Source organism: Ascaphus truei, chromosome 12 (genome assembly GCF_040206685.1).
Source record: "Ascaphus truei isolate aAscTru1 chromosome 12, aAscTru1.hap1, whole genome shotgun sequence".
Taxonomy (NCBI): Eukaryota; Metazoa; Chordata; class Amphibia; order Anura; family Ascaphidae; genus Ascaphus; species Ascaphus truei.
This window is the reverse complement of record NC_134494.1, coordinates 38,287,442-38,313,934: the sequence shown is the minus strand read 5'-3', so window position 1 is coordinate 38,313,934 and position 26,493 is coordinate 38,287,442. Positions and strand designations below refer to the sequence as shown.

At 47.2% G+C, this 26,493-nt stretch overlaps 1 protein-coding gene across 1 annotated transcript; it reads right to left on the bottom strand.

Annotated features, from left to right (window-relative positions):
* Positions 1–14,163: 14,163 nt before the first annotated feature.
* DEPDC7 (DEP domain containing 7) lies at positions 14,164–25,980 on the bottom strand (the record flags this gene model as incomplete). Its single annotated transcript, XM_075566686.1, has 8 exons — positions 14,164–14,491; positions 16,810–16,888; positions 17,277–17,402; positions 18,067–18,209; positions 18,676–18,893; positions 19,825–20,008; positions 23,474–23,604; positions 25,517–25,980. Coding segments are annotated over 8 exons (1,560 nt in total), but the record flags the coding sequence as incomplete, so codon positions are not given.
* Positions 25,981–26,493: the final 513 nt, after the last annotated feature.

The window sequence follows — 26,493 nt, the reverse complement described above, 5'->3', positions numbered from 1 at the left end:
AAGGCTTTCTTACAGGCTAACGGCTGCAATGAGTCAGCGCCCTGAAATGTAAGCCGCTTTCTGACTGGGTCCTGCACACACCGCCCCATTGGCTACTTTCTATGCCTTTTGGATTGGCTGTTATTCTATGGCTTGTCCTGTGATAGCCAGTACAGCCAACCTCACGTTGGTGAGACCCAAAAGGTGGTAAAAGCTGTCTGTGAGCAGGGTTACTGGCTCTGCACTTCTGTAACCCCGGCTGTGCTGGATAGCTGTGTAATGCGGCCGGCATAAACTTATAGGGGGACATAAACAAAAGGTGACACTGAGTGCTCATTTGCATGCCATTTCCCAGAATCCCTGGCTGCAGTGGAAGCGCTGCATGCTAAGAGATAATGGGGAAAGCCGGGCTGCAGACCTGTCAGACACGTGAATGGGCTCACACGTGGTACGATTATGTGCTCTGATATGGTGAAGGGTGTGTGGCACTTATTTTTAACCCACCATACATCTTATGTCCGACTGTCCCGTGTGTGTGTGTGTGCTCCTATGTCTGACTGTCCCATGTGTGTGCGCTCCTATGTATGACTGTCCCATGTGTGTGCGCTCCTATGTCTGACTGTCCCATGTGTGTGCGCTCCTATGTATGACTGTCCCATGTGTGTGCGCTCCTATGTATGACTGTCCCGTGTGTGCTCCTATGTATGACTGTCCCATGTGTGTGCGCTCCTATGTATGACTGTCCCATGTGTATACGCTCCTATGTATGACTGTCCCGTGTGTGCTCCTATGTATGACTGTCCATGTGTGTGCTCCTATGTATGACTGTCCCATGTGTGTGTGCTCCTATGTATGACTGTCCATGTGTGTGTGCTCTTATGTATGACTGTCCCTGTGTCTGTGTGCTCCTATGTCTGACTGTCCCATGTGTGCGCTCCTAAGTCTGACTGTCCCGTGTGTGTGTTCCTATGTCTGACTGTCCCATGTGTGTGCGCTCCTATGTGTGACTGTCCCATGTGTGTGCGCTCCTATGTGTGACTGTCCCATGTGTGTGTGCTCCTATGTCTGACTGTCCCATGTGTGTGCGCTCCTATGTGTGACTGTCCCATGTGTGTGCGCTCCTATGTGTGACTGTCCCATGTGTGTGCTCCTATGTATGACTGTCCCATGTGTATGTGCTCCTATGTATGACTGTCCCATGTGTGTGTGCTCCTATGTTTGACTGTCCCATGTGTATGTGCTCCTATGTATGACTGTCCCATGTGTGTGCGCTCCTATGTATGACTGTCCCATGTGTGTGCGCTCCTATGTATGACTGTCCCGTGTGTGCTCCTATGTATGACTGTCCATGTGTGTGCTCCTATGTATGACTGTCCATGTGTGTGCTCCTATGTATGACTGTCCATGTGTGTGTGCTCTTATGTATGACTGTCCCTGTGTCTGTGTGCTCCTATGTCTGACTGTCCCATGTGTACGCACCTAAGTCTGACTGTCCCGTGTGTGTGTTCCTATGTCTGACTGTCCCATGTGTGTGCGCTCCTATGTGTGACTGTCCCATGTGTGTGCGCTCCTATGTGTGACTGTCCCATGTGTGTGTGCTCCTATGTCTGACTGTCCCATGTGTGTGCGCTCCTATGTGTGACTGTCCCATGTGTGACTGTCCCATGTGTGTGCTCCTATGTATGACTGTCCATGTGTGTGCTCCTATGTATGACTGTCCCATGTGTGTGTGCTCCTATGTATGACTGTCCATGTGTGTGTGCTCTTATGTATGACTGTCCCTGTGTCTGTGTGCTCCTATGTCTGACTGTCCCATGTGTGCGCTCCTAAGTCTGACTGTCCCGTGTGTGTGTTCCTATGTCTGACTGTCCCATGTGTGTGCGCTCCTATGTGTGACTGTCCCATGTGTGTGCGCTCCTATGTGTGACTGTCCCATGTGTGTGTGCTTCTATGTCTGACTGTCCCATGTGTGTGCGCTCCTATGTGTGACTGTCCCATGTGTGTGCGCTCCTATGTGTGACTATCCCATGTGTGTGCTCCTATGTATGACTGTCCCATGTGTATGTGCTCCTATGTATGACTGTCCCATGTGTGTGTGCTCCTATGTTTGACTGTCCCATGTGTATGTGCTCCTATGTATGACTGTCCCATGTGTGTGCGCTCCTATGTATGACTGTCCCATGTGTGTGTGCTCCTATGTATGACTGTCCATGTGTGTGCTCCTATGTATGACTGTCCATGTGTGTGCTCCTATGTATGACTGTCCATGTGTGTGTGCTCTTATGTATGACTGTCCCTGTGTCTGTGTGCTCCTATGTCTGACTGTCCCATGTGTACGCTCCTAAGTCTGACTGTCCCGTGTGTGTGTTCCTATGTCTGACTGTCCCATGTGTGTGCGCTCCTATGTGTGACTGTCCCATGTGTGTGCGCTCCTATGTGTGACTGTCCCATGTGTGTGTGCTCCTATGTCTGACTGTCCCATGTGTGTGCGCTCCTATGTGTGACTGTCCCATGTGTGACTGTCCCATGTGTGTGCTCCTATGTATGACTGTCCCATGTGTATGTGCTCCTATGTATGACTGTCCCATGTGTGTGTGCTCCTATGTATGACTGTCCCATGTGTGTGTGCTCCTATGTATGACTGTCCCATGTGTGTGTGCTCCTATGTTTGACTGTCCCATGTGTGTGCGCTCCTATGTTTGACTGTTCCATGTGTATGTGCTCCTATGTATGACTGTCCCATGTGTGTGTGCTCCTATGTATGACTGTCCCATATGTGTGTGCTCCTATGTATGACTGTGCCATGTGTGCTCGTGTGTGTGTTTCTATGTATGACTGTCCCGTGTGTGCGCGCTCCTATGTATGACAGTCCCGTGTGTGCTCCTATGTATGACTGTCCATGTGTGTGCTCCTATGTATGACTGTCCATGTGTGTGCTCCTATGTATGACTGTCCCGTGTGTGCTCCTATGTCTGACTGTCCCATGTGTGTGTGTTCCTATGTCTGACTGTCCCATGTGTGTGCGCTCCTATGTGTGACTGTCCCATGTGTGTGCGCTCCTATGTGTGACTGTCCCATGTGTGTGCTCCTATGTCTGACTGTCCCATGTGTGTGCGCTCCTATGTGTGACTGTCCCATGTGTGTGTGCTCCTATGTATGACTGTCCCATGTGTGTGTGCTCCTATGTATGACTGTCCCATGTGTGCTCGTTTGTGTGTTTCTATGTATGACTGTCAGTCTGTGTGTTCCTATGTCTGACTGTCCCGTGTGTGCGCGCTCCTATGTATGACTGTCCGTGTGTGTGTGTGTTCCTATGTATGACTGTCTGTGTGTCTGCTCGGGTGTGTTTCTATGTATGACTGTCCGTGTCCGTTTGTGCTCCTATGTATGACTGTCCAGCCATCTGTGTGTTCCTATGTGTGACAGTCCATGTGTGTGCTCCTATGTATGTCTGTTCGTGTACATGTGTCTGTCTGCTCCTATGAATGACTGTCCGTGTGTGTTTCTATGAATGACTGCACGTCTGTGTGTTCCTATGAATGACTGTCCGTGTCTGTGTTCCTCTGAATGACTGTCTGTGTCTGTGTTCCTATGAATGACTGTCCGTGTGTGTGTTCCTATGAATGACTGTCCGTGTGTGTGTTCCTATGAATGACTGTCCGTGTGTGTGTTCCTATGAATGACTGTCCGTGTGTGTGTGTTCCTATGAATGACTGCACGTGTGTGTGTTCCTATGAATGACTGTCCGTGTGTGTTCCTATGAATGACTGTCCGTGTGTGTGTTCCTATGAATGACTGTCCGTGTGTGTGTTCCTATGAATGACTGTCCGTGTGTGTGTGTTCCTATGAATGACTGCACGTGTGTGTGTTCCTATGAATGACTGTCCGTGTGTGTTCCTATGAATGACTGTCCATGTGTGTGTTCCTATGAATGACTGTCCGTGTGTGTGTTCCTATGAATGACTGTCCGTGTGTGTGTTCCTATGAATGACTGTCCGTGTGTGTGTTCCTATGAATGACTGTCCGTGTGTGTGTTCCTATGAATGACTGTCCGTGTGTGTGTTCCTATGAATGACTGTCCGTGTGTGTCCCTATGAATGACTGTCCGTGTGTGTGTTCCTATGAATGACTGTCCGTGTGTGTGTTCCTATGAATGACTGTCCGTGTGTGTGTTCCTATGAATGACTGTCCGTGTGTGTTCCTATGAATGACTGTCCGTGTGTGTGTTCCTATGAATGACTGTTCGTGTGTGTGTTCCTATGAATGACTGTCCATGTGTGTGTTCCTATGAATGATTGTCCGTGTGTGTTCCTATGAATGATTGTCCGTGTGTGTATGTGTGCTCCTATGTATGACTGTCCTTGTTTGTGCGCTCTCTCCTATGTATGACTTTCCATGTGTGTGCTCCTATGTATGACTGTGTGTGTGTGTGCGCGCTCCTATGTATGACTGTGTGTGCTCGGGTGTGTGTTACTTCCTATGTATGACTGTCCGTGTGTGTGTGTTCCTATGAATGACTGTCCGTGTGTGTTCCTATGTATGACTGTCCGTGTGTATGTGCGCTCCTATGTATGACTGTCCATGTGTGTGCGCTCCTATGTATGACTGTGTGTGTGCCCTCCTATGTATGACTGTCCGTGTGTGTGTGTGTGTTCCTTCCTATGTATGATTGGCCCGTGTGTGTGTTCCTTCCTATGTATGACTGTCCGTGTGTGTGCGCTCCTATGTATGACTGTGTGTGTGCCCTCCTATGTATGACTGTCCATGTGTGTGTGTTCCTTCCTATGTATGACTGTCCGTGTGTGTGTTCCTTCCTATGTATGACTGTCCGTGTGTGTGTTCCTATGTATGACTGTCAATCTGTCCATGTGCTCCTATGTATGACTGTCCATGTGTGTGTGTGTGTTCCTATGTATGACAGTCCATGTGTGTTCATGTATGACTGTCCGGTGTGTGTGTGTTTACGTGCTCCTATGTATGACTGTCCGTGTGTATGTGTTCCTTCCTATGTATGACTGTCAGTGTGCGCGCGCTCCTATGTATGACTGTCCGTGTGTGTGTTCCTTCCTATGTATGACTGTCCATGTGTGTGTCCCTATGTATGACTGTCCATCTGTCCATGTGCTCCTATGTATGACTGTACGTGTGTGTGTGTGTGTGTTCCTACGTATGACAGTCCATGTGTGTTCATGTATGACTGTCCGTGTGTGTGCTCCTATGTATGACTGCCCATGTGTGTTCCTATGTATGACTGACCGCGTGCGTTTGTGGTTGTGTGTGTGTTCCTATGTATGACAGTCCATGTGTGTTCATGTATGACTGTCTGTGTGTGTTTACGTGCTCCTATGTATGACTGTCCGTGTGTATGTGTTCCTTCCTATGTATGACTGTCAGTGTGTGCGCGCTCCTATGTATGACTGTCCGTGTGTGTGTTCCTTCCTATGTATGACTGTCCGTGTGTGTGTCCCTATGTATGACTGTCCATCTGTCCATGTGCTCCTATGTATGACTGTACATGTGTGTGTGTGTGTTCCTACGTATGACAGTCCATGTGTGTTCATGTATGACTGTCCATGTGTGTGTTCCTATGTATGACTGACCGCGTGCGTTTGTGCTCGTGTGTTCCTATGTATGACAGTCCATGTGTGTTCATGTATGACTGTCCGTGTGTGTTCATGTATGACTGTCCGTGTGTGTTTACGTGCTCCTATGTATGACTGCCCGTATGTTCCTATGTATGACTGACTGCGTGCGTTTGTGCTCGTGTGTGTGTTCCTATGTATGACAGTCCATGTGTGTTCATGTATGACTGTCCGTGTGTGTGTTTACGTGCTCCTATGTATGACTGTCCGTGTGTTCCTATGTATGACGGTGCATCTGTCTGTGCGCTCTTACGTATGACCGTGTGTGTGTTCCTATGTATGATTTTTTTTTTTTAAAACAGACTTACCTTGTGGATGGTCTGTGGGGGGCCCGTCCGTCCAGCACTGCAAGTTGGGCCCAGACCCGGCTGCCAGTCCTCTCGCGGCCCCCGGCTCTCCCTCACTGCAAGCCTCTACCCCTCTTTCCCAGCCCGGGTCTCCCTCCATGCCTCCAAAGCCTACTTCTGGCGCTCTGACGTCACAGGGGCCCGTCGGCGCGGGACAGTGGTAGAGGCCTGCATCTGAGAGAGCCGGGGCCCGGCCAGGAGAGGACCGGCAGCCGCACCTGGCCAGAGGTTGGGCCCAAGTTGCACCGCCGGGCCCCGGACACCCCTGCCTTCTGTGTCTCCCCCCCCTATCGGCGGCCCTGCAGTGAGACCCTCTCCTCCTGGGATCTGTGGGTGAGGTTCTAAACCCCTCTTATTTATACCTACTAGTGACTTCACCGGGCACTATGCGGGTAGAGACAGGCCGGCATGATGGCGATGGACAGATCCCCACGGGTAAAGAGGCCCCGCACTCTCACCCATGTCTACTATTGGCAGCACTATCATATACCCAATATCACAAGCCCGCTGCCTAGGGGTCACACAACTCCTCCTCACATTCACAGTGCAGCTAAAACCTCTAATTCTCCTCCTCACTTTTAAGGCTTTACACTCTTCTGCTCCTCCTTACATCCCAGCCCCAATTTCGCTATACACCATCCCTACTGTTGAGATCAGGTCAAAGATGTCTTCTCTCCACCCCCTTTTGTATCTAAAGCTCTATCCCGCCTTAAACCTCTCCCTAACTGCCCCCTCACCTCTGGAATGCCCTTCCCCCCAATACCCGACTGACACCCTCTATAACCACATTTATGACCCATCTTAAAACACATATTTTTAACCAAGCATATGGGCAGCTCCATGGCTGATATTTATACACCTCATACAAATTAATCTTGGCCCCTTGCAGACACACTTACCAGAACACCCTCCCACGGTCTTCAAGTTCTTCCTACTTACCACTAAGGCCTCGGCCAAGGTTCCTGCTGGCGTGCGAAGGCGCGCTGAGGCTCAGGGAAAGCGGGTGCTTTCCCTGGCCTTAGACAGCGCGCCGTCCGGGGGCATGTCGGGGACGGGCCAGTGACGTCACGAGCTGGTTCGCCCTCATTGGGCGAACCGCTCCCGTGACCGGCCCTGCGCTCCGGCAAGCGGGGAAACTTTACATTTTCCTAAGACCTGCGCTTCCGCGCGCTTGCAGAAGCGTAGGCGAGCCCCTACTAAAGCCGCTCTAATTGCGGCTGTAGGGGCTCAGTGCTGAGCGGAAGCGCGCCTCCACCAGCAAGCAATAACCCTGGACGAGGCCTAAGATTGTAAGCTCTTCGGGCAGAGACTCCTTTAATGTTACTTTTATGTCTCAACCGGTTTATTCCCATCATTATATATTATGTCACGTGTATTACTCCTGTGAAGCGCTATGTAAATAGCTGCCACTATATAAAGATATACATACAGGGCTCGGTATTAAGGATGAGCAACCAGGAATCCAGACAGACATCACTCCATGGGTTACTCAGAGATAAAAACAAGGAAGAGACACTATCAATAGTGACCACTATCGGACACTAATCCTCCTGAGAATTCTCGTCCAATGGAAATACAGTGAATTCATAAAAGACATTTTCAAGTCAGTTGGCTCAAAGAATTGACATGGTTAAAAGGACAATGATTCTGACGTGGCATCGTGTAGAACGGTATCTGCTCCGAGTTTTATCGTTCAACCGAGTGTTCAGTGTAAACAAATTAGACAAAGTTTCATTGCCCCATTTAACATGGAAACTTTCACATTTCATGGGAAGTCGGCTCAACATAGCAGGTGTGCCGAAAGTTTCACCGCCCCATCAAATCCAGAAAAAAAAAACACCGATGGCGCTATGTATAAAAAAGGATGAAAGGGAAATGTTTCAACAAAATGTGTGTGGTTTTCAATACTGCGCATTATATAGTGAAAAACAATAAAACCATTCAGCGACATGAAAGAACTGTTAAATTATGCAAACTGGGCGTTGGTGTTCCAGCAATACAGCAACAACAAGCAGTGTACAGAATTTATCAAATGTATCGCTGAAACAATAGGAACCGACTGCCGCTGAAGTTAAAAGTAGTCAGTTCTTTAGTATATTACTTGATGTTCTACTGACAAATCTACAACGGAGTAACTTATGTAACGGTGCTTTCCCTGGGACCTGCCTATCCTGACCCATATGCAAGGAAAGTCCCCAATTACATGGATGTATATGTTGTGGTGCACCTGCTGGCTTACAGGACTCCTGAGTCTTCCGCTGGGTTGGTATGGGGAATATCGCCATGACAGGCGTCTTAGGTAGTGTCTCTGAGTCCTACTCACATCTGATGCAGCGCCTCCACCCCATCAGGATCTCTGCGGCCGCAGGGGGATGTATCTGATGGGGAACTCCTCTGTGGCACCTCCTTCTGCAGAATGACTCCACACTCACACAGAAGGGATGTAGTGAGCAAGGGTATCTTTATTGTCATCTTATTAGGCAGACTGCCCCTCATCGCGGTCGTGCTCAGCCGCTCATCCTGTTGGAGTACATCCCTCTCAGAAGGTTCCTCCTCTCTCAATAGAGTTGGCTCACCTCTCCCCTAAGGGAGATCACCATCTATGTCAGGTCCCTGAACACAGTGTGTAGTCAGCTAGCACTTGAACCCGACAGCCTCAAACTGCTGCAGACCTCCTTGTCTCTCCTGGTTAACACACTAACTTTTGGCAGTGCAGTGTCTTATATAGACTCAGAAAACAAACCCACCTCTGTGTCACTAACAGTGGACTCAGAGCATGTTGTCACTTCCTTTGTTACATATGACACCTCACCAGGGTGTGAAGGCAAACCTCCGTGAATGTGGCTGGCAACCCTGCATACTTACCAGGTTTACTGCCAGCATGAGAAAAGAGCTGTACCCATTTTTACATATGGCTACACTTATAATATACAGTATATGAAATACTGTAAGGAGGGCAACGTAAAGGAAACTTTTGCAAGCATAGTTCAATTACAGAATGCTACTGGAGAAAGATATTTTGATTCAGTTCAAGAAGAACGAGTTAAATGTGGACGTCACTGGAGAGACTGAGCAGTTGGTAGGATCGGGTACAGGCGGAGCTGCAGGCATGTCAGGCAGTATTAATGTACTTGCAGCAAAAATGAAAAATGAAGTGAAACATTTGACTTCTGTGCAGCTCATAAATAACAATTTTGTGTGCTGTAATCTGTGAAAGATGCTCCTGACATTTCAAAATTAGACAATATTCTTATTGGGCTTTTTTTTTTTTTAAATGTTATGGAAGTTCTCCAAAAAGGCAACATGAACTTCAAAATGTTGCTAAATCGTTGTCTGCAAAAAGTTTGATGGGTTGCTGTAAAACTGGAGCTCTCTAATCAGTTCTTGCCGATTGGTGGTCATGTGTTGTCCATATGAAATCTATTGTAGAATCCCGAAATACAGTTGAATCTAATCAGTGCAATTTCTGAAGATGCTCAAAAATGTTAAGTTCTTACCAACAGTACATTTCTTACTGAATCTCCTTCCGATTTTTAAAGGTTGTGCCAGTTTTCAGCGACTAAATCTTCTACTAAGCCATGTGAAATTGAACGTGGAAAATGCATTACATTCTTTGGAGCAGTTGGAACATACAGTAGGAGAGGCAGAGAAATCATTTCTTCATAACAAGTCTATGTCTGGAAAATGTAAAAAAGTTGAATTATCTGGAATACCACAGGGAAAGTTGGAGTATCAACAGGACAGAATTAAATGAATTAAAGCAGGTACAAAAAGGCTTAAATGAGTGATTTTGACAACCGTCTGCGAAATATCTGCTGCCTGTTCCATAATCGATGCGGTTTCGTGGCCATCTGGTAGCAATTTAAGTTATGATCGGCGATTCTGAGATTAATAATAATAATTTGTTTGTTCTTGTATAGCGCTGCTAGTTTTATGTAGCACTTTAGAGACATTTTGCAGGCACAGGTCCGTGCCCCGTGGAGCTTATAATCTGTATTTGCTGCCTGAAGCACAGGGAGATAAAGTGACTTGCCCAAGGTCACAAGGAGCCGACACCGGGAATTGAACCAGGTTCCCCTGCTCTAAACTCAGTGCCAGTCACTCACTCACTCACTGAGCAGCTCCTTCCATTACTCACCATTGTCATCATTTGAGATCGAAAGATTCGCTTGAGAAGGTTACAGAAGCTATTCTTAACGAACAGTATAACGTCAAAGTATTATGTACGCATTTAAAACGAGGATATTCTAAAGTTAACAGAATCACACAGAGCAAGGATTTCCGTTAAGTTGATATCTATAATAGCAATCCTTCAAACTGCAATAGCACCATGCAGAAGGGGTTTTAGCGTTATGAATTTAATAAAATCCAATAAAAAAAATCACCCCCCCCTAGCGTTCTAGTTTAGACAACCTCATGACAATATCAATTAATTGACTGAATTGATTTGTCCCAAACAGAATGTGATACTGATTACTTATTTTTTTCTAATCATGTAAATGGCCATGCAAGTAGCAAAAATTAAAAAAATGTATGAGTATTGCAGAAATGTACCAAACTATTAATCAAAAACTAATGTTATTAGATTTATTCGGAATTTATACCATATGAAAAACAAGAAAAAAAAACACTTTTTTAAAAAAAATTTATAGGTGGGACGAGTCTTTTTCTTGTCTGGAGTGTAGCGTTTTGCATAATTTGTCAAGCCCTGTATACATACTTGTTACCAATTAAACATTTGTGTGAAAACTTATCAAAATGTGGCGCTCAGTGTATATGGTTTAAATCAACATCAGATAAACTCACAGTGTTATATTAAATAAGAAAATAAACAGTGATACTTATACAACCACGTGTATTCAATGCTGCTGTGACTTGATGCAGGACTGCTCTTTCAATCCTCGTAGGCAAGTGAAGGGTGAAAATCATCAAGAAGCGCAAATCATGTGGAAAATAAAGAAAGACAACAAACTTATGGTGCAGTATTGTGTGTACTTTGTGTGATAAATGGCTTTAGTTAGGTGCTCAGAATACTCACAAAGGTGAAACGCGTAGAGTGATGCCCTGAGACGAAACCGGAGCCTCTGAGAGCGGATGACGTCACTTCCGGTCCTCGGTGAGACGCATCCGTGACACGCATAGCTGAACAGAGGAAAAGCAGAGATACCACTCTCCCGGTCTTGCAGAGATCCACTTTGTGATCTACACGCTTGTTTCTTTCCATCACCATGTGAGTTGATTGGATTTTGCTTGTTTTTATAAATATTCTATGTACAGTCTGCACTATGTCCGGTTCATTTTATTTCTAAGGGGCCACAAGTGTACCAGAGCGCTACAGTATACCTGATTAGCAGTGCGGTTCCCATCCTACTATTTGGCCTCATCCCATGGGTTAAAGAAACCTTTATATGCCTGCGTACTTCTCACGTTTGTGAGTATTCTGAGCACCTAACTAAAGCCATTTATCACACAAAGTACACACAATACTGCACCATAAGTTTGTTGTCTTTCTTTATTTTCCACATGATTTGCGCTTCTTGATGATTTTCACCCTTCACCAATTAAACATGCCATGATCATTAGCACACCGTGGTTCCAGTGGGGACGATCCCTTTGAAAGGTTCCAGAATGGAAACGCGCACATCTCCACCAAGCGCAGAAACGCACATTACAGGGACTGCGCCTTTTAACCCCAGTTTTATTGTGCAAATGACATTTACTGTAAACACAGACATGCCACAAACATGTTTGTCCAGGAAGAAGCAAGGTCAGACTCACACGACAACATTCCTGGCCGCGTATCCGTCAGGGTTATACAGCCAAACAGCTCTTCCCCCGACACGGTAGAGAACACGGGCTTTCATAGCTCGAACTGAAGATGATTGAATACGACGAGTCCCATAAACACGGATTCCAGAAAGAACTGCAACACAACGCCAAATAACCCAGCAACGCAATGCCAAATAACCCAGCAACACAACGCCAAATAACCCAGCAACACAACACCATATAACCCAGTGAAGCCCTGGTAAGAAATTGGGCTACATGTCTTTCCTCCTACTGGTATAAGCCCTGTTAAGGGCAGGCTATCATGGGTTTTCCCCACATCAAGCCCTGCTGAGTGGTGGAAGTAGGTCACCTGACCCTGTGTGGAAGGCATAGACACAGGGGCGGTACCTGCTGATGTCATGAAGGGGAGGGCTGTCTCAATTTAGTGTACCTGTTCCTGTCAGTGACAGTAGTTGAGTCCTGGGTTCAGTCCTGAGGAGTTAGTGTTGGAGTGTCTGACTGGACAGTCAGAGTATGTGAGCTAGCTAGGATCCTGAGTAGGGCCTAGTGAGCTATAGGTGGACCAATTCCTCTCACCCTGGTTAGGGGGTGAGGGAAGAGCTAGCCCCACCCTGAGTGCCCATGGCTTGGGGTGGAGGCAGGGAGAAGAGATACCATCCTGAGGGAGAGCAGTCTGGAGGAGGGGAACAAGCTGTACCTGACTGTCTGTGATCCTGCTGCCATTCCTGCACTGAATAAAGAGCTGCTGCTGATTTTACATAAAGATTGTCTGAGTCTTGAATCTCTCGTCCCTGAGAGGGGGACTCTCTGTAAGGGTTCCACCCCATATCCCTGGGGCTTAACAGAGATGGAGGCGTTGCACCACTGAGTAAAGAACGGAGGCATTCACCCCAGAAACCTGGTCCTGTCACCCCCATACCATCGCGGGAGACTCAGGCCCTTCTGTTACCTACAGGAATGCACCACCCACAGACACGTAGCCAGACCCTAGTACAGAGGTGGGGGCCCAATCTGCGATTGGCCCCGGGACGAGGGGCTACACCAGCAACACCAAATAACCCAGCAACACAACGCCAAATAACCCAGCACCATATAACCCAGCAACACAACGCCAAATAACCCATTTGAATCGGAGCAACCAAAGGGAAAGAAGAAAAAAAGAACACTTGGAAAAATGGAAGCGAATTGGAATTCTACAGATTTAAAGATGACACATTAAATTCCCAGGTAACAGGCGTTTCTGTAGCATTCTCAGTTTTTCTGTATTGGCCGGGGGGGATCGGGGGGAAATGACTTCCCTTTCATGGTCAGTGGCCAGGTCCTGCTTTAAAAAAAAAAAAAAAATCCCTCTATCTACATATTTTATCATGGGCACAAGGAATTAGGCTTCTCTGGGGGGGGGGGGAGGTGGAGATTAAGGGGAGAGAACAAACAGATTTGTGCTGTTCCAGGTTAAGGCCTTGCCCCCGCTGCCTACACGAGAGCCCTCCCCGCAATGGCGCCGGGCCCGCTATGAGGGGGGGCTGCAGCGCTCGCGCGAGAGCTACTCCTGCTCTCAATAGAATTGAGAGCAGGACTCGCGTCGAGCGATTAGGCACGCCCCCGGCGGTTCAGCCAATGAGGGCGAACCTGCCGGGTGACGTCATGGCCGCGCCCCCGTCACTCCTCTGCCACGCCCCCCCCCCGGTCTCTCCTCCTGCAGTGAGCTGCAGACCAGGGAATCGGCTGAACGCGCTGCCAAAAGCGCGGGCGCGCGTTACAGCGGAGAGACCGGGGTCTCAGCCTAAGGCTGAGGCCTGCGCTGCACGTGCAGCTCGACTCCCAGGTCTGCAGTGAGCAGCAGGGGGAAAGACAGGGGGGGGGGTCGAACTTCTCACAGAAAGGGTACGCGAGGACTGTTTTACGGTTAATAGTTTACATGGTAATATAAAGAGAGACCAGTTAAGACCGGGAAGGTATGGGAGACGCATAATCCACACACACAGGAATCTGAAAAGGCCGCTCGTTTAGGCCCGTCTCTTTTCCCGTCGTTCAGCTACATTTCGGTTCTCACAACGCCAACCTGAACAAGGGAGACGTGCCGACAGGGTCTCCCAATCTGCACAGGACCAGCAGACCAGTATGCAAAGGGGGTCAACGCCCAATCGGCTTGGATTAAGCCTCTCCATCCAGCAATTGTTACTGCCCTGTGCTGCCAGAGTGGGACTCCAAACCCCCAAACGCAAGCACCGCTGCCTCCACCCAAGAGACCCCTCTCCTGAACACATGCTGTATCTGCAAAATACGTCCGCCTTTGGGGCAGGTGCCTTCTCTCCCCCATTGTGGCAACGTACGCCTATATACTATTGTCCGCCCACATTGTGCTGTGCTGCAGAATGATAATGCCACACAAAAGATCATTTATTGGTATTTATTTTTTATTATTAACTTGCAAAAGAACAAAAAACATTAGAAAGATGCACAAAAATATATTAACTTTGTTTTACAATAGAAGGTTACATTTCTTCACAATACTGTATTACGTATAAACACTGGTCACTCTGTCTCCAAAATAGTGGATGAAAATATCCGGGTGACTTTTATAAAACTGACCCAGCAAACGCCTTTTCTCTTTGGCCGAAAGCTTGGAGTTCTCGTGGATGGATTTGAGCAAAGCCCAGAGTTCAGTCTTCGTGGTGTCCTGCGCGGCCGAATTATAATCACTTACATCCAGTCTCTGGCAGAACGCGTGACCTGGGGGCAGACGAGACAACACATCTTGGATACATGTACAAGAGCAGCGAACACGTCACACTTTCCTAAAGTGAACCGAGCACAGTTTGAATAAGCGAGTACCCGCAGCACACACACCGCTGTGACACTAATAGTGGTCAAACGCGAAGCAATTTAATGTAAAGAGAGCAAACACGTCTCAAACAAAGCATACTGCACAGGGCACTGTCAGGATGCAGCTACCCAGACAGATACTCCCCCAGAGAGGGGTAAACCCAGGAGGAAGGGGGACAAGGAGAAAAAAAAAACCCAAAAACCACACACTACAAATATCATAATAAAGTGCAAAAAAGGTGACACACACTGCCAGAAAGGCAACAAAAATAGGAACACAATCCAAGAATCGAGTGGGTGGGGGCTGTGTCTTGGGCAACTTGGCCCGTTCCCACATAAGTGGTACTTCCCTTCAGAAGGAAAGAAGGAGCCCGGTAGCTACAATGGAACCTGTGCGTACTTCGTGTAGGAAGGTGATGTAGGAAAGATCTTTAGATTGTATCTGCTGCTCTGCAACTCATCACCCCACCATCCAGCATGCAAGGGGAGGGTGTAACATCACATCACCCACAATCCACCATGCGAGGGGAGTGTGTAACATCACATCACCCAGCATGCAAGAGGAGTGTGTAACATCACATCACCCAGCATGCAAGAGGAGTGTGTAACATCACATCACCCACCATCCAGCATGCGAAGGGAGTGTGTAACATCACATCACCCAGCATGCAAGAGGAGTGGGTAACATCACAACACCCACCATCCAGCATGCGAGGGGAGTGTGTAAGATCACATCACCCAGCATGCAAGAGGAGTGTGTAACATCACATCACCCACAATCCAGCATGCGAGGGGAGTGTGTAACATCACATCACCCAGCATGCAAGAGGAGTGTGTAACATCACCCCACCATCCAGCATGCAAGGGGAGGGTGTAACATCACATCACCCACAATCCACCATGCGAGGGGAGGGTGTAACATCACATCACCCACAATCCAGCATGCGAGGGGAGTGTGTAACATCACATCACCCACAATCCAGCATGCGAGGGGAGTGTGTAACCTCACATCATCCAGCATGCAAGAGGAGTGTGTAACATCACATCACCCACAATCCAGCATGCGAGGGGAGTGTGTAACCTCACATCACCCAGCATGCGAGGGGAGTGTGTAACATCACCCCACCATCCAGCATGCAAAAGGAGTGTGTAACATCACCCCACCATCCAGCATGCAAAAGGAGTGTGTAACATCACCCCACCATCCAGCATGCAAGAGGAGTGTGTAACATCACATCACCCACAATCCAGCATGCAAGGGGAGTGTGTATCACATCACCCCACCATCCAGCATGCAAAAGGAGTGTGTAACATCACATCACCCAGCATGCAAGAGGAGTGTGTAACATCACCCCACCATCCAGCATGCAAGAGGAGTGTGTAACATCACATCACCCACCATCCAGCATGCAAGGGGAGTGTGTAACCTCACATCACCCACCATCCAGCATGCAAAAGGAGTGTGTAACATCACCCCACCATCCAGCATGCAAAAGGAGTGTGTAACCTCACATCACCCACAATCCAGCATGCAAGGGGAGTGTGTAACATCACATCACCTCACCATCCAGCATGCGAGGGGAGTGTGTAACCTCACATCACCCACAATCCAGCATGCAAGAGGAGTGTGTAACATCACATCACCCACAATCCAGCATGCAAGGGGAGTGTGTAACATCACATCACCCCACCATCCAGCATGCAAAAGGAGTGTGTAACCTCACATCACCCCACCATGCGAGGGGAGTGTGTAACATCACATCACCCACAATCCAGCATGCGAGGGGAGTGTGTAACATCACCCAGCATGCAAGAGGAGTGTGTAACCTCACATCACCCACAATCCAGCATGCAAGGGGAGTGTGTAACCTCACATCACCCACAATCCAGCATGCGAGGGGAGTGTGTAACCTCACATCACCCACAATCCAGCATGCGAGGGGAGTGTGTAACCTCACATCACCCACAATCCAGCATGCGAGGGGAGTGTGTAACCTCACATCACCCACAATCCAGCATGCAAGGGGAGTGTGTAACCTCACATCACCCACAATCCAGCATGCGAGGGGAGTGTGTAACCTCACATCACCCACAATCCAGCATGCAAGAGGAGTGTGTAACATCACATCACCCACAATCCAGCATGCAAGGGGAGTGTGTAACATCACATCACCCAGCATGCAAGAGGAGTGTATCCAGCTTTAAATGAGGTTTGTGCGACTTACCAGTGTCTTTGTCAGGATCACTTCCTTGTTGGATAGCCACCAGTTTATCACTGACCATCTTGTGCAAGGAGCCGGGGATCTTATAATGGAAACAGAATATAGATCGTAAGAACTAAATCTAGATCTCAGAGTGGAGAAAGCATTTAACCCCTACAAATGGCAAATATAGCCATGCAAAGTGTATGCATCTATAGTGTGCCAAACACTCAACACCTGCCCAGGCAATATCATTTATAGCACAGGCTCTAGCAGTAACAGGGTTACAGAGATCTAACAGAGCCTGTCCTAGGTTCAAACTAGTGAATGAGGGGAAACTATTGTGGTTCTAGCGATTATTGAACAGAAACTAAGTTCATAAATTAGTAGAGGAGTGGTCATACTGGTCACTGCTTTAGATAACTGCATGCTAATTATTCTCAGAAGTGTGGTCCCACATAAGCAATGACACATTAAAGTTCTGTATTTACCTTAAATACATCCTTGTGATGGTCCAGAAGGAACAAAACCAGTAGGTCCAATTTACCTTTAGACAAATTCTTATTATCGACTATGGCTCTGGAGAACATTCTTTTGACAGTCATTCTGTTATCACTCTGAAAGAACAGATCCCACACATCACGGTCACATACAAAGTCTGAATTGCCCTTATACAAGGGGTGGTACTATACCCAAATCAGAAACATCTAAAAAGATGCAGACACCATAGATCAGTGTTTTCCAACTTTTTTTTAAATTTATGAACCCTAAGTGAAGTACTGAGAAACCCCGCAACCCTCTCTAATAGTGTCTGAGATCAGATGCATTGTAAGGAACCCCAACCCTCTCTAATAGCGCGTCTGAGATCAGATGTATTGTAAGGAACCCCAACCCTCTCTAATAGGGTGTCTGAAGATCAGATGCATTGTAAATTCTTCTGTATTTCATACAATTTTTTGCAGGAAACCCTTTAGCGATGCCTGGGGAACCCAATGACTCCTAGGAACCCTCGTTGAAAAACACTGCCTCAGATACTTCACAAAAGAGCGTGCCCCTTTAGCACAGGCTCAAATGTAGAAATCTATCAAAAAGCTAGCAGCACTTAGCATAAAAGCATGTCCATGAGGAAGGGAACAGTCTGTGTTCGTGAATAACTGGGTACCACTGAGGGATGGAGCAAATCAACGAATGAGTAACTGGTTTGTCAGGGGCTGGGTAGGCTTTATTAGGACCCCCGGATTAAACCAGGACCCTCTAGAGTTCTTGCAATGGTTGTTTTACCTCCTCCTGCAGTCTAAATTCTGTAGGTTCTGCAGCAACCGCCATAAAATACAGGAGGCGCCTGAACTCCTCCCGACTTTGGGAATCCAAGAGCTTCAGGCACAGCTGTGTGGCCTCCAAAGCCAGTTCCATCTTTCCGTTCACTAGAAAGAAGGAGGGCGGCATTTACTGCGGATCCTTCCTGCAATGCATTCTGTCCAAGTAGGAAATCGGTCAACTGTAAATATGTAGACCAGGGGCGGCCAACTCCAGTCCTCAAGGGCCCACCAACAGGTCAGGTTTTCAGGTTATCCCAGCTTCAGCACTGGTGGCTCAGAGGCTGTCGAAGACTAAGCCTCAGAATGAATGCTGAAGCAGGAATATCCTGAAAACCTGACCTGAACACAAGCAGCATAGATAGCACTGCGTGATATTTGGTCCTGTGCTTTTTGCAGACCGTTCTGCCGGATGTACCCCAAGACGGCCAGCATTACATGTACGGCAGATCACGTGTTACACACGAACATGTTTGCCGCTGCAGTGCATGGTGCCACATTTAAAGTGCTTTATGGTCAGTGCACCGATTGCCTTTACCCTTCAACACAAGGGCCCAGTGCCAAGCGCCCTTACCGAGGAGCTCCGCGATTCCCGTGTGGATGTCAAAGAAGTGGTTTGTAACCATCGGCTCCCTGCGCTGGTTGTAGTATCTGCCGATCGTCTCAAACAGGAACCGCTTCCACTTGCCGTCCTTGCCCTGCTGCTCAGGGAGGCTCCGGCTCACGTCCACCACCATGTGGTCGGGAAGGAATTCCAAGCAGTCTACAGCGGCAGAGACCCACTCGTCGGACCTATAACCAGAGCACACACAGGCAAAGTCTGAACAAGGCCCCTGATACTGTGTGACGCGTGCGGAACACTCTCGCTCTGCCTGCAGATTAAGGAAAGGAGAGTGGTGCTGTAGCAGAGATCAGGGGCGGATTGCACTATTGGGTGACAGAGGCTGTTCTGGTGGTGCAGTGGGAATACGCTCCCTTTACTATCGGTGCCGGCATCCAAGTTCCAGGACCCCTCCAGTTGGGCGGATCGGTAGGGGGGTGGGGGGGTGGCGTGGGTGAGGAGAGTGGGGTGGGTGAGGAGAGTGGGGTGGGTGGGTGGGCGGACGAGCGAGCGAGGGGGGTGAGGGAGGAGAGGGAGGAGAGTGAGGTGTCCCACCTCCAGCAGTGTCGCATTGCCACGGTGGCATGACGCCACGGTGGCATGACGTCACGTTGCCATGACCACGTGACGTCACGATGACTCATTGCCACGACACTGCAGGAGGGGCGCCCACCGAGGAATCGCCCGGGCTGGCAGCGGGTACACGCCGCCCCTGCCCGAGATGATGCCTAGAAACACTCCACAGAAGAAAGAATCTCAGTTGGTAGCACTCTAAGCCCAAAGTGGCTTAGTAACTGTGCCAGTCGAGTCCCACCCAACAGGTCAGGTTTTCAGGATATCCCTGCTTCAGCACAGGTGGCTCAATCAACCCTAGCTTCAGCACAAGTGGCTCAGGCTTTGACTGAGCCATCTGTTCTGAAGCGGGGATATCCTGAAAACGTGACCCATTTTGGGGAGGGGGGGGGGACTTGAGTTGAGCCCCCATAGGATAGGATTTCAGTAACAAATTAAAGAGAAAAGGCAGATTACAGAGAGAGAGAGGGGGGGGGGGGTGAGGGAGAAAGAGGTGCCCCACTTGTATTCATTTCTAATGTGATAAAACCAGCGGTTAAGGTCACATACTGAGCGTCACTGAATGCCCTCAGGATGTCTCTGTCCAGGTAGTTGCTGGTGATGAATTCGGTGGCTTTTGCTTGCTGGGCTCTGGGGGACACGCGTGGCTTTTCTAACACGGAGTCCAAGAGCGGAAGATCCACCAGCTGTAGGAGACGGCAGATCGTTTGCTGCCGCCACACTTCATGGAGAACTACAAAGGGGGAGAGGAGACTGTGAAGGCGACAAAGCAATGCAGCGTGTGACGTCACAGCAGGAGCGCGAGTCTCATTTCTTGGATAATTCCTACAATGTCATTTCAAACACCATAAAAATAAAGGAATGGGTGTTTTTTTTTATTAATAAAAAACAGTTCTGTACTATGAGAAAATACTTGTAGCAACTTTTTTTAAACAACTGTGAATGACATTAATGTATTATAATGTAACAAGCATTTTTTGTTTCTATAGCAACCATTTACAAAGTCACATCCTTTTCCTCTTCTGAAAGACTGGAACACCCCTTTTTGAGCCCTGCCCTCTCTCTAGCAGTGCGCCAGTTGTATCTAGTGATGGCCTGGTCACATGATCTTCCTCACAGAACTTTGCATCTTTGGTCCTCTTCTGCTGCACTGACAGCCATTTAGTGAACACCAAGCCAAATCTTCTCCGATCGATCAGCAACTTACTCAATTACTTATTGTGTGGATTGTATTGATACACATGAAGGGGGAACAAATGTAAACGGCAGCTTGGACTGCTGCTTTAAAAAAGGAGCAATATCCTACGTGTGGGTTTTTTAATAAATAAATCATTTCCATAGTATTAGATAATACTGCATATATATTTTTTTAACTTTAATTTTATTGGGTTCTTGCAAAGATAACAATACATAGTTGACAAGAAAATTCTGTTGACAGATTGCTCAACATCTTTATACACATATTCCTTGCCAAGTTAATACATCAAAATAAATTGGGAAATAAAGGGGGGGGGGCAGGAGGGTGTCAGTCCGTCTTTCCAGAGCAATGTAGTGCAAAGTGGCCTTGCCATTCGCCCCGGTCTGGCCAGGGTGTAAGTCCCCCCCACCCGAAACAATGTAACCTGAGACAAATTTGGATAATTTAAATGGAGTCAGATACCACCTCATTAAGACTTTATCAAACTATATAATTCTCCCTTAATGTCGGCAAATCGGGCTCTTAGCTGCCGCGGTGAACATCTCCTCCCATTCCTCCTCTTCTAGTGTCTCTCCCAAGTCGGCTTCCCACTGGGACATATTAGTTTCCTAGTATATTCAGGTCCAGAACAGGTTGCTGTTCTGTACATCCGAGATGAGTCCCCTTGTCTTTCTTGCATTTTTAATGAGAGTTCAAGCTGCATCCTGCCCCCCACCCCCCCACTCAAAATGTGCATCAATACAATCTGCACACTGACAAGTCATTAGCTAAGTTGTCGATCGATCGGCAAAGATTCAGCTCAGGGGTTCACTAAATGGCTGTCATTGCAGCAGAAGAGGACCAAAGATGCAAAGTTCTGTGGGGAAGATCATGTGACCAGGCAGTCACTAGATACAATTGGTGCACTGCTAGAGAGAGCAGGGCTCAAAAAGGAGGTGTGCCAGAGCCTGTTTCAGAAGAGGAAGGGACTTTGTAAATGGTTGCTAAAGAAACAAAAATGCTCGTTACGTTATAAATGTCTTTAAAAATTGGTGTTAAAAAAATAAAAATGCTACAAGTCTTTTCTCACAGTACAGACTGATTTATTAAAAAAAAATAAAAAAAAAAATAAAAAACCCTGTAGCTTTAATACACTGAGCATCCTGTGATTTCTATAGCAGACGTTGGCACACCTCCCCAGCAGTGCAATATCTTCGCAACACTTTCCTGTTTGTGATCATTTGTTGCCAATGTTCCCAGCAGTTTGAGCTGCAAACTGTAATAATAGATAGTTATCTTTGTAATATCAGGATACATTGCAGCTGCTGAGTTTACATTGACTGAATGATTGTTTAAAACTAAAAGGCAGCCATTTAGTGAACCCTGGGAAGCAGAATCTTTTGCTGATCGATCACAGGAGACAGCTTAGATAATTAGTTTTCAATAAAGGCTACATATATTAAAAGAATAAAAAATATTATTAAGCGACGCTTGGATTACCTACAAGATACTGGCTCCCCTGAAGGTAAAATCGTAAATATTGTGCGGTTTTTGGTGCAATTACAACCCGCAGAGAATTGCTCACGTACGCTGAGCCTTATAACAAAATCAGATGGCAAGACAGCTTTATACTGCATGTGAAATGCCAACACGTTCTAGAATACTGGCTTTCCATGAAGGGGTTAATCATATCGACCACAATTAAAGGCATTGTAAGACGCCCAGAGAGCTTCAACGCTGCAGCCAGAGCAGTAATTAATTGGAAGGGAATGATATATAAGAAACCCATTCATGGACTTAAAAGATCCTACTTTATAATGCATGTGGCGATAACAATTGAACAAGGCTTTAAAGTGTGCGAGAGTCAATGGCAGCGTTTGTTACGCAGCTGGCAGATACTCTGCCTTGGGGCAAATATTTAAGGTTCTTGGCATTTTTTTTCCCCCTTCACCAAACGGGTTCAGTAACTTATCCAGTTTAACCCCCTAACCTGCCAGACTGTTCTGCAGTGCGGCCACCAGAGGAACGGTCATCTATTCAGGCTCAAAAATAATGCTCGGGCACTTTAGCTGTTTAGTAAGAACATGGGGACCCTGGTCAGATTATAAGACCCATTTATAGCATCCAGTGATTGACGTATGCTTCAGTATATCTCTTTGGTATAATCATGGAGTGGATACTGAAAAAGGGAGGACACAGATGGCCCGTCATTTATGCGTGCATCAATAAAGCCTTCATGCTGACCGTGGGTACGAATTCACACCTTTGCCAGTCTGCTGCGGCCTTTCGCCGGTCTCAAAAATAATGGAGCCGGGTTTACAACATACCGCTGTAATGCAGGGGTTCTCAGTTTTCCCCCACCCCACCTGTCAGGTTAAGGATATACCCGCTTCAGCACAGGTGGCTCAGTCAAGCACTGAGCCACCTGTGCTGAAGCAGGGATATCCTGAATACCTAACCTGTTGCGGAGGTGGGGGGGTGTGGGGGGGGACAGGAATTGAGAAACCTTTTGTAATTGTTTGTGAACAGCACTTTATTTTTTTAATAAGCTTATTTTTGTTTCTTGAAGATTTTTACACAGCATAGGAATCAGTAACACAAATAAGTAATACAAAACTTGTGGAATTATAATGATTAAAAACGGTAACTACAGTACAATGTTAAACCTTGCATAAATTTCCAATAAATGCAAATACTAAAAGGTTAAGTTATTATTTTGGGAGTAAACGATTCTGATACACTAAAGGAACCCAAGTTCTACGTCTACCCAAAAATTTCCACCTACACCATTTTTTTTAAAAATATGCAACTTAGAAATCAATGTAGAAGTAACACAATGGTATTCATTGGAACGACTATTAGAGGTATTTTTATTACATGGCTATGTGTAAGTCTAAGAAAACTAGTACAGTAATGCACTGTAATCAAATGGATGATGAAGTATGGCCATTTCCCTTCACTGAACATCTGTATTAACCAGTGGGGCGGCATCTTTATTTCATGCATCCCACAACGTCTTACCTTTGGGAGACAGATCCGCAGTGAGATTAATGCGCGATGGGTCAGCGGGCGTCAAACTCAACTTATCCCAGAGATCTTCCAAGCTTTGCGACTGGAGAGGGTTAGAATTGAAGCCTCCGGTTTCTTCTTGCCTGTCAGAAGTTTACAAGTTATTCAACGCCAAGCTCCCACACTAAATATTTGCTGGACAGGAGAGCTCTTTACAGACACGGGGTGATGGTTTTTCCCCAATTATTCAAGCGTCAGGGGCAGGGATCTTAAATGAAGAAAGGTAGGGTTCGATGAATAAGGACCACACTGTCAGAGCAAAGACATTGGCCAAGTCTCACTCATTCGAGGCATTGCTCTAGTCTAGGACTTGATTGGAAGGTCACTCACTGACATCAGTACAACTCTATTAAAACTCCAGTACTCTGGCCATTCAACACCACACCGGCCAAAGGTTAAGTCAACCAATATGGTGCAGTCGTGACTTATCGCTTCCAATCTTCCGCTTTATTTAAGGTTATGCATGCTTCTTTTTCGCTCCTTTAATATTACTTTCACCATCTGAATTCCAACTGCAGTTTTCCCATCATCTACTAGCGTCTCTTCTAGAAACGGCGTTTAAAAAGTGACATCTATAATCACATAAGTCATGTGTAACCCTTTATGTGCAGGGGGGCAGCAATGAACTGAAATGGATTAAAATATGTACATTACACCACACACACACACGATTGTTCACGAGATCCGGAATCAGTGGGAATAGCACATTTATTACAGGCAAGGGGACGTTTTATAATCCAATTTTATCTGAAGAAAAAGTGGTCTTGCGAGTGAAAGTTCAGATATACTTGGGATTGCTCTACACTCCTGCAACAAGTTGCTCCTCCCAAGTATCGCTTGGACTGGTAATGTGATTTAGCCCAAGGTGGAAGTATAGATAGTCCGATCAAGGTTAACGGGGGGGGGGGGGGGGGGGGGGGGGGGGGAGGTGGGGGCGAGGGGGGAGTGGGGAGTCTCTCTAGCTAGGAAGGAGTTATACCCCGAGCAGCGCTCACTGTTTAACTAGAGGAAGAGGCAGTCATGCAATCACTTAGAATGATGTAGTTTGTACTGACTGCAAGGCAATTTCAGAGACAGCCCCTAAGGGCTCCAAGAGACGACCAGTTGAACCACCGTAACTGGTTGTACACAATACGTCAGAGACAACGCAGCTTTTGCCAGCCATGCTAGAGACAGGATTTGGGAAGATTTGCCATTTCAAAAAAACACATAGGTCCCGCCAAGGACTACTCCACATAGCTTACAGGTCAGGGTACAATTTGTAAGTCCTTAAAAAAAAAAGTAAATTAAAAAATAAATTGTATTTTATCTTTTCTTTAAACGAATTACTGTATTAAAAACACAAAGGGATTTTATAATATAGTAGGGGGTCAGGATGTAAAAAGAAAACGCCAACGGCAATTTGTATATTTTTTCTGCAATGTCTGAATGGGATTGCACTTGTGAGCCGGCGTTTGCCAGACAAGGTAAGACGGACGCATTCTCTGCCGTCGGCCTGTTCTAGATCATGTGTATTTGAAAACTACACCGCGTAACCGTGCAGCTGCTAAACAATGCAATAACCTCTCAGGTGGCCAGGGGGCCCAGCCGGCTTCTTCCCATTATTGATACAAGAACCACCGATTTAGCCAAGCTATGGATCCATGTATAAACTAAACCCTAGACCTGTCAGAAAAAGTGTCACTTCAATAGGACTAGCAAGAATACCGACTTGTCTGGATATTGAGAATACAGCAAAAATATGAGGTTAGAGCAGCTAATCCTTGCATTAAACCAGACTTCATTTCTCAGGGACGCTTCTTGACGCCTACATCTACATGCAGGCATCAGGTTACCCAACCAGCACAAGTGCTTTTTACCATGACATGAAGCTAGGAGAAAGACGTCACATAAAAGAATTGGTCTGCAGGGTTTGGCACTGCAGGTGACATCTTCCACTTCTCACTATATAACCCACGAGGACGATACGGTTTGTGGAAAGCGGCCGGCACTGACCTGGCATAGCTCTGCGGCGTACAGCGTCCATTGACTGTTTCTATCTGGCCACCAGCCTGGCTCGAGACGTTAGTAAACCTGTACAGGCTGCAGCTGCTGTCCTCAAAAGAGCGTTTCTTGTCCTTCACAAAGACGCAAGTCGTGACCACCGATTCAAACACCTTGCAGTCCATCAGGGCCTGACAGACACGCACCACCTTGGAGCGGGGGATATCGGCATCGCCAAAGTACTTGTGCTGAACTATGTGCGCAAACACAATGTCCACAGCGTCAGAGCCAATAAAACAGTCATGGTGGGATTTCAGGTGGTGCCTCCTCTTCTTCACTTCCACCTGAGTGTGAAGGGCGTGGATGATGCTGCTCCAGATGTATGTGGCCCTAAACGGTTTGTGACTCGGGGTTGGACCTGGTAAGAAATGACAGAGAAACAAACGCGTGACCTTAACAAAACGGAGCAGATTCGCACAAGGGAGGCGGGTTTAGCTGCAGATGCGGTATGGTCGCTCGCGAAATCCGCTTTGGGCACTTTTTTCCCCCCTCTGTGGGCGCAGAGTGCCAGTAAGGAGACTAATGATCCCATCGTGATTAACAATGCGGGCGTCCCTGCGTCCGAGTGAGATCCCGGCTGTGTGAATCCTACCGGGCGCACCCACCTGTAAGAGACGCGCAGTGAGCGCGAGACTGCATCGGTCACTCCTCCTGCGCGCCTCTCACGCATACAAGAGAGACCAGGCACTCACAGCACTTAAATAAATAATTCGCAAGAATCCCATCTGTGACTTTTTATTAAAAAATATAGATATTTAGATAGCCACTGTGGTATGTCCGACATGAGAACATTTATTTTGGTACATACTGCACTCCTGTAAAGCAGGCGTTCCTGTTCTGTATCTCTGTGTACTCCAGTACAGCAGTGCTGTAAATGTCAGGTAATTACTCAGGTGTGACCGGTAGCACAGGGCAGTATGTGGCGTTTA